The following is a 13,103-nucleotide window of genomic DNA, read 5'->3' on the forward strand; positions in this document are numbered from 1 at the left end:
GTTGCAAGTTATTCAATTAGCAATCAATATCTTAATTTCAGCTGGCACAGCATGCTGACTTCTGGCAGCATATCATGACTTCTTAGTGAGGTCCATGTAATTTTAATTAAGTTGCAGTAATTAAAGCCGTCACCCCTATTTTTGAATCACTAGCGCCACATTAGAGTTTCTGAGCATAAAATTCATTTAAATCCACAAAATTCGTCACAAGGAAGCCTTATAGTACAGGCTTGAATCCTGCATACAAAAATGTTATTGTAAGGCTTGCTGGAACTTTATTCATTTATTTTTTGCAGTCTTAAGATGCAATGTATGTTGAAGATTCTGAGCAGCGAGCCTACCTTTATTGAAGTGCTGCAATCAAACCGAAAAGATTTGGTCTGCCCATTTTCAAGATACACTTTCAGAACGTTTGGCATGAAAAGAAGTGAATTATCTTTAACAGTTTCCTGTCAGAGAGTAAAAACAATGAACATGATCAGAGCTCCCATGTAACAAGGCTTTAAATTAGCCTAGAACTCCGATTCAGGGGAAGGAACCACACAAGCTGACTGACACTTGAAATCAAGGACTCTGGATCCCCCTTAAGCAAAATAAATTATTATATTTACCACTAATATTGAGTTATTTTCTGGTGGCCTTCACATGGAGGGATGGTGCTCAAGTTGTCCTTAAGCCACTGATGTTACAATCCCTGGTACTTATTACCAGTGCTGAACTGCCCATGAGGCTGACTGAAGCAAGTGCCTTGGGTGGTGGAATCCCATGGGGCTGTGACCCTGCAGGTGTGCCCCTGCCACCACTTGGGCCATGCAGTTGCAGCTTCCAGCAAGATCTCATAAGAGTTCCACAAGATCTCGCTGGAAGCAGCTGCCCCGCGACCCTGGAAAGTGAGGCTTTGGCAGGGAGCACCTTCCTGTTTCACCTCAGTTGACGAAACAGGGTGGGCTGCCCCTGCTCATTACTCATTAGTCGAAAAAGAGTTAAATAAAAAGATGGCCTCAGCTTTGATACACTATATCGCCAAATTACTGTCAGCAGCCTGGTTTCCTTCCCCAGCAGTACCTTTTATTCAATATGGCGAAGCATGAATACACTCTTTGTGTATGTGTTCATTGGTGGGAAGGAGTCTGCTGCTTGCATGTTGTTCTTCCATTGTGCACATCCAAAGGTTTATTTGTTTTATTGCCCACAGATTGAATTCTGATTTGAATGGGGCACTGGCGTGACCCAGCATGGCAATTATTATATCCCACTTCTTATATGAAATTACAAATAGAAATGTGCAACTGAGAGGCCATGTTGCAGGGGTTAGTTTACGGAAAGGACGACACAATGATTAACACAGTACTGGCTAACTGGTGCTCATTCTTCACAGGAATAAGCAAAGGTAAAAGTTGGAAGCTTGAAATTCAAAGAAACTAGATACAAAATTAAGCAACGGTGAACTCTTTTTAAAGCACAGCATTTATAATATAATATTTATAATATAGCTCCTATATTAGGAGATGATGCCTATGAAATATTAATGCAGAGATGTTGTTTACTTTGCCAAGAACCAAAGATTTCATTGTGCCCTTGGTTTCATAACGGGATTCTTTAAATTATTAAGAAGGATCAAGGAATAAAAAACATACTGTTGCATTTTCTGAAACACCTTCTTTCTCAGGTAGGCAATTGTGGGGCCTGTGTGTATGCGCGAAAGACAGCCCTGTCCCCCAAGTCTCTTCTGAACTGCCAACAAACCTTTATTATGACTCAGGCACAACCATTCAGTTAATTACACAGTAAGGTACTTTCACATGATTTCACTCGTTGAGTTGCTCACTTGAAAATACTCAACGTCAAAACTTAAGAACCTTGTGAAGAGTTTATAGATTTGTGAGAGAGAATGCTTTCCGTCTTAAGAACTTGTGTGTCATAATGGATGTTCACTGTTATGTAAGCTTTGCACGTGATGTATAATTTCAACACAGATATTTCCAAACAAGCAGCGCTGAATAAAATATGCAATGGTGCAGAGGAGTATAGGGAGCATAACATGCCACTGATATGCTGGAATTGATTCTTAGAATCCCGGATAACTTCGCTTTCTTTCTTTTTTTAAGGCATTAATTTCCACCCCAAATCTTGGCATGGCTTGGATATAATGTCTATAATGAATACATTGCTCACACATATCTATGCAATTTATCATACTATTGTCCATTTAAAGCTTTAGAGAGTGATTTTGAATGAATTTCTCTCTCTCTCTCTCTCTCTCTCTCTCTCTCTTAAAAGGGAATTATATTTTAAAATGAAGAAATAAATATTCACACTCACAGAAACCTGGCCATTAATAATGACCTCTTCTGAGAATCGCACTTTGACAGGATTCGACTTCAATCTGGCCTTTTTCGCAGCGCTGATGAATGCCGATTTAGGAGACTAGAAAGAAGGGATGAGTGGAAAAGGCAAAGATGACTTGACTGACAGTTAACTGCCAACCACTGCTATAGATCTCCTGATCAAGTCTCATTTGATCCCATCTGTCAGAAATATTACTGCTTCTGCCCAATGCTATTTATTATATAATGGAAATAAAATCAAATCACACTTTTCTGTTAGCGGTATGAAAAAATGTAAACACAGTCGGTCAGATGCAACAGGAATAGACTGACATTCTTTCAGGGACATGAAGGTGGGCAACATTAACCCCTCCATATGGGAATCCCTTGAAGACTATCACAGCGCCTAGAGGTAGACCATCAGGTTGTGTAGCTACAGCAGTGACCGGAGGAGGAATGGTTGCTGGGAAGAGCACAGAAAGAAGAAACACCATGGTGTACCTGTAGCAGCACAACCGGGCACCTTCATCTCCTCCACCTGAAATAAAGCATGTGTCTCCTGTATCACCCTCCACAGCCATAGTTGGCACTGTAACTCTCCAATGATTTGATTTTACCTCCAAAGGGACACTCTTCCACTGTCTCCGGTGACAGATGGATTCTAACAACACAGTCGGTATGCAAAATATTTTCACCAGTGTAGGCTTTTAAAAATGGAGCAGCTGTAGTAGACTGCAACCACTACTATGCTATAAGATCCACTATCCTGTAATATTACATATGAGCCTGTTCTACTGATGAAGCCTAGGATGGCGAAACAAGGCTAATATCCCGGAAATCCTTGTCTTAGACTCTGTGAAAGGATTCTGTGGAACTTTAATAACACTTCATGTGGATTATTGGACTCTTTGAACAGACAGGTGGAATAGATACTTTTACATGTATGCAATTATGCATGAACTGACTAGAGAATGAACTGATCCACTGGGTCTTCTGCTTTTTTCTGTTGGACTTTATGAGACTTCCATTGAAATCTACAATTTGATACAATGAATAGTATACCTTTTTTATTCAAAAGTACAGTTGGTTACATCTTGTGTGTTTATTGAATAATGTAGTACAGTGGTGCCCCGCAAGACGAATGCCTCGCAAGACGGAAAACCCGCAAGACGAAAGGGTTTTCTGTTTGCAGAGGCGCTTCGCAAGACGAATTTCCCTATGGGCTTGCTTCGCAAGACGAAAATTGACGAAAATTCTTGCGAGTTTTTTTTCGCTCCAAAACCCCTTTTTCTGAAGCGCTAAGCTGCTAAAAGCATTTTAGCAGCAAAACCGCTAATCCCTTAAGCCTTAAAAAGCCGTTTTTAGCCCTTAAAATGTCAATAGTGCTAATAGCGCTAATCCGCTAATGGGCTTGCTTCGCAAGACGAAAAAACCGCAAGACGAAAAGACTCCCGGAACGGATTCTTTTCGTCTTGCGAGGCACCACTGTAACTGGGTCTTCGCATGGAAAGAGAAATTCATAGGCAATTACTTCTCTTTTGTTCCAGGGATTTATATTTTTTTAACATAGTACAACTGTATTGATCCAGCAGGCTGCAATGGTTTGCTGCCATAGTCTGTTGCAACTTCAGTTCTGCCGCAGACTTGCATTCAGGATGCAAAACGATGCACCAAACTTCTTTCCAATGAATAAACTGATAAGGAGCATGTGAAACAATGAACTGCACAATGTGCATCAGGGAAGCTGTGTATTACTCTATATATGCCCCCATTTTAGGTGGGACCAATATGTGCACAATTGTGCACAGCGCTGAACCTAGAACTAACCTGGAAATGTCATAAAATACATCACTTAAAGGGTGTAACTGGAGTGGAGGCAGAGCAGGGGCACAATGGGCCAGAGTGGGGGAGGAGTGGGGTGTTTCAACTGCATGCGATTCCACACAAGTGTGCAATGACAAGTGTGCAATGCAATCCCCACATGTGTGTGTGTGTGTGTGTACGTAGGTGTGTGCCTTTAAGAAAATAAGTTGTTATTTTATGCCATGGAGAAACAAAAGAATCAAAAGAATTCCCAAGTTGTGACCTTCATCTAACTGGCTGGGCAAAAAGGTCATTACAATTGTTTTGCTAATTAATAGAGTATGGCTGCTGTCAAAATAGCATGTTTTATATCCTTTTAAAAGGTTCTGTAGTACAAGTAAAAAGTTTTTCTTTGGATTAGAGTAAGAGAATGGCATCTCTGATAATTTTAACATTTTCTTTTTCCTGCCATGGAAATCTAATGCAAATGTCCAGAGTGCAGGTGGGTGATTGTATGCAGATGTGAGTTAAAGGTCCCTTAATCATGATGGGTTCTAATGGGTATCTAAGTATCTAGAGTATGATGGATTTTCTGGTGCTTCAGGCATGGAGATTTCCCTGTCCAGGGCTCCAAAATACAAATTAATAGGTGAATACGGAGTATTTGACTGCATTGGGGACTAAGAAGGGAGAAAGGCACCTGCATACTCCGGAAGTCTCACATATGTTGCATGAACATCAAGAGCTACTTCTATTCTCTGTTAATGGAGGTGAGCCAAGGTGCACATGTTGCTTACTTGTCCTAAGTCTACCTTCTTAGGTAAAATGGTGAATTTAGAGTCAAGGTGCTAGGGAAATACCAAAATGCCCCCAGATTTGAGCCTCTTGGTCATACTAGCAATCATATGAGATCAGGAATGGGAAACTTCAGGTACAAGAGCTGATAATGTTAATAGTTCTAGTCTAGACAGAGGATGGAGAGGGATGTGTGAGTGCAATGGAACTAGCCTCTTGTACAAAAGTAAAATTCATATCCATTTCACTGCCCATGTTTGCCTTTCGCACCACTGGCCTGTGATCCCTGGAAGGTTGTCTATATGGCCTTGAGAAGAAAAAGGATTCCCCGCCACCACCACTCTTGCATTAGATGATCCCGGCTTATCAGATCCATTGCACCCATCATATCTGGTGATTCATGCTAAACACCAAATACAAACTTTTCCAATGATCTAGGGTCAAATGTTTAAATACTGTTGTTTTAGAATCTGAACTGCAATATCATTGAAGGTTGCTGCTTCAGCTTTTAAATGTTTCAAAGGGTGCTTCTCTTACAAAAAGAACTTGATTTATATTTTCAGAGCTCGTGTGTCCAACAAAATAAGTCCAGCAATAAAACCAAAACTGATATGTTGCAACAATTTCTATTTTAATACCTTCATATTCATATTGTGAGTATAAGAGTGATTAACGGTTCATGGACCGACTAGTTCATTTTTTTTTATGAAAGCACTTCTTTTTAGCTAAATAGAAGACATTATTCTCATTTAATGACCTTAAGCAGGAGCTTAAGGAATGCATTTGTCAGGGAATGCAGAATATAGAATATTTATAGGGTTTGTAAGATATAGTTTGTAATAAAATCAGCAATAAAGCCAGTCTCATTAGCACTATGTTGTTGGGAGTAGGAAGAATGAGAAAATTATAATACCTTACCGTAACCGATGCCAGCAAGAACTCTTCTGTGTGGACCAATGACATTTTTTTCATGGCCACAAGTGTGGAAGCAACTTGCTTATGATAGTATGAACACAACGGTAGCAATGAAAGACCGCTACAGTTGTACCTTGGTTTTCAAACAGCCTAGTTCTTGAACATTTTGGCTCCCGAATGATCAAAACCCGGAACTTCCTGCAGCCAATCAGAAGCTGTGCTTTGGTTTTCAAATGTTTTGGAAGTTGAATGGATTTCTGGAACAGATTCTGTTCAACTTCCAAGGTATGACTGTATTCCAAGCCACTCTCATGTGCTTCATTTGTTTGCTTTATGAAACTCACAGTTACAAAAACATATTAACCTACTACAAATCTGTTAACTGCAACCGGCGCACAGAATACAACAGTAACAAAGGAAGCTTCCTTATTCTGAGTCAGACTACTGGTCCGTTTAGCTCAATATTGTTTACACTGACTGGCAGAGATTGAGCCTGGAGCTTTCTGCATGCAAAACATGATGTACTCTACCACTGAGCTGCAGCCCAGTTAAGTCCATAGATAACTGTGCACATAATGTTCAAAAGACATTGACTGCACAAATGCAAAATGCCTAGCCACAATATCTTATCCTAGAGTTACTGGTTCCCATAAGAGATCTCACACCATATCATGTTGCTACAGACCTTGTGACAAATATTGTCCCCTTTATTGTACACTATTGTTATTTACAGGATTGTGAAACTTTCAAAAAGGCACAGCTTTGATTGCATATAAAAAAAATACAAAGGGGTTTTAGCTTAATAACAATGAAATGGATTACAACACGTGTATTAGGTGGGAGAGAGAAAAAACGTTCTATGAAAGTTATGTGGGATTTCATACTTTAACATTCACTGAAAATGATACAGTGAAATCAGATATAATAAAAGATGAGCAAGATTTGCATATCTTCTTAGACATTAAATATGCTATTAAATGAACTTCATCATTACATAACAGTAAACACATTAACTATGGTAATTAATAGCCACAAGCTACACGCCAGCTACTTTACAGGAACAAGAATTGGTTCACTGGGAAATAACAAAATTAAAACAATAAGAATTGAGAAGACACATGTCTGCAGCCTTTATTGTGAGGCAGGCTTTTTTTTTTGAGAAAAAGTTGCTTAGATTTCCAGAACATATTTATGTCCCTAGTACTTATCCCCATCTCATTCATTCTCTCTTCACAGCACTATCCATCATGGCCAACTTTTTCTTGACTAATAATTACGCAGCAGTTGCTGACTACCAATATGGCTCCAAGACTGTCATATTTGTCAATATTTATTTTAATATAGCATCTTGGAAAGGCAGTGAATTATCTCCTGGCAAATAATGGTACATAGTGAGTATGCACCTTTTACTGGGGTAGACCTCAGAATTCCATGGAAACAAAGGGTGTGTGATGTTCACACATCCAAGAGGGGAAGAGCACAATGATGTTTAAGTGGAAGTTATAATGTCTAATGATATCTATAATTAGGCTCTTCCCTAAGAGCTTAAAACACTTTACATAATTCTCTCTGTGGCATTAGAAGCCTTACAAGAAAACTACAATGCAGGCCAGCATTATTATATATCCATAGGACCGACAGCACGCAGGAGGATTGAGTCTGCAAGACACCCAGATCTGAACTGGGGGACTACCTGGTCCACCACCAGGTACTGGAATATTTTTAATAAAATATGACTGAGCATCACAATGTATTTGAAAACAGTCAAGGAGTGTATGAAGGAGGACTGATGAGGAATGTGCCCTGGAGAGAGTTCTGAGGGGCATAAATGCCTGGAGGGCAACATTTGACCACTGGGGCTGAGGTCACCCCCGCCACCTGCCCGATATGAAGAAACAGAATCAGGAAATAAAGGGAGAAACACATCAAGAGAGAGACAGAAATTCAGGAGCAGCCAGAAGTGAATCAGAAAGCAGCTGCAGTAAGAGATCAAGCCACTCTGCCCTTTGGCCCCAGGCTAATTCATTGACTCTCCCTCTACCCTCTATTTTCTTACTGCAGGATTTGCTGGTAAACCTTCAACTTCACTTCATGGCAATAATTTGGAGCAAATAAAGACTGCCATGCCTACCCCAGCATGGAAGAAAATGTTTGATTTTCTAGCAAACATCTCTGGATAAGTGGGGGTGGGCAGGAGTGGGGGTGAAGACCAGAGCTGTTTTCCTGATTAGGTCTATATCAAAATACATTCCCACAATAATTTCAAAACACCAAATAATTGTAAGTCCACAGAACAAACCACATGCTGAAATCAGCTTGTATAACTGTGTATACTTTATTGTTTATCTGTATAGACGTTGAGCTTTACAGTAAAAGGATTCATGGGGATGATTAAAGGGTCTCCTTCCATTGCCAGCCTCAGTAGGAGCAAAGACTTGCTTATGCTGTTCCCTCACAGCAAAATACCTTCTTAGGATTTAATAGCTTTCCAGAATGATGGCTTATCAGACCCTCAATTGAAATTTATTCTCCAAGCCTGAATGCACAGCACAATGGATAAATGATCTAATTGGAAATATGTCTAAGCCTAATAAACTACCCATTGCAATGATAACCCATTTACAAAACAAAATGTTTTCAACAGATAATCAAATAAACTTCCAGAAAAGTGAAACTTCAAAGTGCTCCAAGTGATTAAGCTCTTAAATCCTTTCCTTATCAGTACAGATGACATTCAAATTAACCTGAGAAAGATTTATTAGATTGACAGGAAGCACAAAAGAAGAATGTTTGGCTTTGGTTGTAATTAAACTGAAAATGAATGAGCTTAAGCAAAACTAATCTGGAAGACACTGAGTGAATTATGTTCAGCAGATGACCAGAGTACTCTAATTCTATAATAGTGTTAGTTTCACTGAGTTGTTTTCATGATGGGTTAGTAGCAAGCGTACATATACCACTGGTTTTATCCAATTCAGAATACACCTTCGCTCTCTCTTCTCTTTACACAACTGCTGGACAGACAACACTTCCTCAGGAGATCAAAACAATTTGACAAAACAAATGGGGGCAATTATACTTCATTTAAGATCATCTCTACCTTGAAGCAAAGAAAATAAAATATTTCTGCTGTGGTATCTGGTTCGAACACATACAGCATCGGAGTCAGATTTTTTTTAAAAAAACAAACTCATCTGGTAAAACCCATGAGCTGAGATTAACACTATCTACTCACTAGCACACCACCTGAGAGCAATGTTACTGGCAAGCAGTTTTTTTTCTGCCCACTCAGTCTGCTGCCCAGGTACTGTTGAGTTCTGTAAGTCCTGGAAGACCTGCTCCCTGCCTTGCAGGTCTTATATCCTGCTGACCAGTGAGGGCAGGGCCCGGACCGACTTCAGGAACAAAACCTGAGGCTGCTGAACAGACTTTTGGGCTGGATTGCATGTGGGAATTTCTTGAGGAAGGGCTGTTGCTGTTGGTATTTTGTATCCTTATGTTAGACTTTGTGGATTATGTGGAAATTGTTTGGTTCAGTTGTGTGTGTTTTTTAATGTTCTGTTTATTGCTCACAACTACTTTTATTATGTTGTAGTTATGTATTTTTTCATGTTGTAAGCCACCTTGAACACAGTTTGAACTGTGGAAAGGTGGCATAAAAATACAATTATGTTTGTAAGTATGTATGTTATGGGCAAGTTCAGAGGCTCTGCTTTTATTTCCTTTGGTTCTTAATTTTAATTCAGACTTGGGCTGGACAGCCCTTCAAAGGCAGGACTGTCCTCTGTAAACTAGGAAACATGGCCACTCTAAAACGGTTCGTATTGTTTTGTTTCAGCCTATGAGAAAATTCAGTACATATAAAAAGAGAATTTTAAATACACACACAGAGTAATGTCCTAGGTCCTTCTGAGGTTATTGTAGTGGTATGGGTACATCTGAAGCTTCAAGTTAACTACCTTGGTTTGTTTATTCTTGCAGTTGACCTAATATGCTTCTGTGTTGTTGTTGTTTTTAAAAAAACAAAACAAACAAGCAACAGTTCATTCTGAGTACACAGCCAGTTATGGTACTGTTTCAGCATTCTAAATCTCAGGAGAGGATTGCTGCTATCCAATCAGAGGTAGCATGGCCTCAGGCCAGGAATAAAATTTATAACATGCATCCCTCTGATTGCATTTAGCACTATAAGAATGTCTCCAAGCTGCATACAGCTTCACTGCAGGCTGTATATTTTTGCTTTCTATATTATTAAATCCAATAACGGAACAAGCAGTTGTGTTTCTTAATAATAAAACGTGGAATGAATTTCCTAAAAACCATGGCATCAAACGGACTGTGAGTTTAATTCTGATGCCATTTTACACTAACTTACAAACCTTCAATGGATCCCTGCTATGACTTCAATTAACTGGAGTCAAAAGGAATAAGGTACATCAAAGACACAGACTTTAGGCCACAAATAGATCTCTGTTTACATAATAATTGGTGCAAACATGATCTATTCCTTGCTGCTAGCCTTAGCTACCTGGAAAAGATGCAGAATAAAGTCATGGGGGTATATTATTACCATTTAAATAGGGGGCTGTCCAAGCATGAAGGACACTACTCACTTAGGAGAATTCTGCATAATGAGTTCTGAGATCTATGAGCCAGATTTCTTCCATCATTTGCTCACCGCAGTGAAAGCTACCATTTTATCACATAGTGTAAATAAAATGCCATGTAAATTAATAAGCACATTAAATAAAATGCCAGTAGGCTAAAATGTGTAGATAAGGCTAAAGGGAAAGAGAATTATGCAATATTTTATGGTAGAATAAGAAGTATCAGAGCATCTTTGGAAGTGCCTATATCTCAGTCTATCAAGCACTTGCTTGGTCAGAATCAGGGATGGGGCTGGACTCACCTGATCCCCACACTTCTCAGGTCAATGTAAAAATCAGACTGTGACGTTGTTCATAATCTGCACTAGACCAAATTCCTCCATGAGGTAAATCTGAGGGCTTTAAAATTGTTTCCCCTCCTTTTTGGATGACTTGTACTCAGAAAGGTATACTATATTTTTTTAAAAAAAGACAAATTAATGTGAACATCCCAGGCGCTCACCACCCAGAGTGGCTAGGAAACACTTGCTATGTGGGTTGCAAACAAGGTCACAAATTCCTCTGGGAGTATTGGGGTGCAATAATGTCTCATCCCTTCAGAGACATTGTCCACATTTGTAGCTTGGGCACTCAGAGTCTCCTCTTAGCTTAAAGCACTCAGTTGTCCAGAAAATGAACATCATATGTACCCCAGGCACTTTTGGAGGAGTCTTTCCACCTGTTTAAGACAGGCCTGTATTTTGCACTGTTTCGTGTGAACAAAGGGATCTTGCCTGCCACATGCCCGTACTACATAAAAACAGGCAAATGTTGCTTTTGTGTCTTACAGTCTGCAGGGGTGGGGGATACCATGTATTGCCACATCACTTTTTGCTCCGTTACTTAACTCTAGCTGGGTCTTTAGTTTGCTTGGGTCTTGCTCAAGGGGAATAAATGCAGCCCCGTCACCAAAAAAAGGGGGAAAGACCCCCTAGTCATTTAAAACCCACTGAAAAGGAATATAATCACAGTGTTGCTAGACAAGGGGGAAAAGGGAAGCAAAAAAAAGAAGACTCAAAAAGATTGGCTAGTATACTTGTGAAATGTCTTGGAGTAGAATTCAATAACCTTGTTCCTCTGCCCCCAAGAAGCACTCCTCATACATACTGGAACATATCCATATTTATTTAAATTACACTTACATTGTTCCACTTCTGTCTAGAGTAGTATATAATCATCACATTTATCTTCAAAGACACAGCTCGTACTTCACTTGTGCTATTGGTTATGCAGATAAGGAAGACACACACAGAGAGAATAGGCAGACAAAAGCAGTAAATGTTGCTAGGAAACTAATTCTAAAAAACATGATAACTACTTACAGGATAAGGCTGAATAACAGTAAGGAGGATCGATTCTTTGCAGCTTCTGTAAAAAAGGAGATGAGAGTGACGATTCATATTTTTATGCTCCAGAGATAACAAGGTTTTCTTTTTTAGTGGAGAGAATTGGGATCTTGTAACAGGACATTTGTTAACAACAACACCAAGAGTATTGAGAACAGAGCTGAGCCAACACAAACAGCAGTTTCCCCAGATATTTTTGGCTACAATGAAATGTCCACACCATACATGCTTTCTTTGAAACAGGGTGACAGTTTGCCCATCAAGAACAAAGGCAATTCTGGTGCAGGGAGTTTTCACTCTGACTTATCTTTCTTTGCCCTCAATGGTGTTATTATACGGTCAAATCTGATTATAGAGTATCCTGGTATCAAGGGATGCAGGTGGCACTGTGGGTTAAACTGCAGAGCCTAGGACTTGCCGATCAGAAGGTCAGCGGTTCGAATCCCCACAACGGGGTGAGCTCCCGTTGCTTGGTCTCTGCTCCTGCCAACCTAGCAGTTCGAAAGCACGTCAAAGTGCAAGTAGATAAATAGGTACCACTGCGGCGGGAAGGTAAACGGCATTTCCATGCACTGCTCTGGTTCACCAGAAGCAGCTTAGTCATGCTGGCCACATGACCCGGAAGCTGTACGCCGGCTCCCTCAACCAATAAAGCAAGATGAGTGCAGCAACCCCAGAGTCGGCCACGACTTGACCTAATGGTCAGGGGTCCCTTTACCTTTGCCTTTTATCCTGGTATCACTTCATCTGCTATATGGTTCCACACTAGCTGGGGACCCATAAAGAAGACGCATGGGGGCTGGCAATTGTGCCAAAGCGGTGGTGACTGATGCTGGATTCAGATACCACTTTATTCCATCTTCACAGTATTGACTTACCTGTTCATTTTTTGCATCTTATGCTATCTTTAACATGACATAAAAGTCACTTCTGGAAACCTAGTGGAATCTAATGAATGTTTAGCACTAATTTCCATGTTCATTGTTTCCATAGAAAAATCTGCTTGCAACCCCCTTAACTCAGAAAACTGCGGGAGTTTTATGTTGATGAAATTTCAGGTGGTATGCAGTTTGCCCAGCCATTTATGGCAGTATATTGATTTGAAAAGGCCACAGTTCCATAACACAACAAGATACTGCAGTTTAAAGGAACATTAGAAATCAAGACAGAAGCACAAGCATTATAACCAGTAAACCCCATGTCTTAATGCAGCCGGATAGGGGGGCGGGGAAAGCAGCAAAGAAGAAGAAAGTAAATATGACTACATTATA

General features: G+C 40.0%; 1 protein-coding gene across 3 annotated transcripts in view; it reads right to left on the reverse strand.

Annotated features, from left to right (window-relative positions):
- FRMPD4 (FERM and PDZ domain containing 4) overlaps positions 1 to 13,103 on the reverse strand; it is a 205,979-nt gene that overhangs the window by 25,338 nt on the left and 167,538 nt on the right. For all 3 annotated transcript variants that reach the window (XM_083437428.1, XM_083437430.1, XM_083437429.1), the window contains exons 5-7: positions 11,809 to 11,854; positions 2,323 to 2,427; positions 342 to 449 (exon numbers count right to left, since the gene is read on the reverse strand). In XM_083437428.1, the coding sequence (XP_083293554.1) occupies positions 342 to 449; positions 2,323 to 2,427; positions 11,809 to 11,854 (259 nt within the window). The remainder of the gene's footprint in view (positions 1 to 341; positions 450 to 2,322; positions 2,428 to 11,808; positions 11,855 to 13,103) is intronic.

Source organism: Podarcis tiliguerta (assembly GCF_965153285.1).
Source record: "Podarcis tiliguerta genome assembly, chromosome: 4".
Lineage (NCBI taxonomy): Eukaryota > Metazoa > Chordata > Lepidosauria > Squamata > Lacertidae > Podarcis > Podarcis tiliguerta.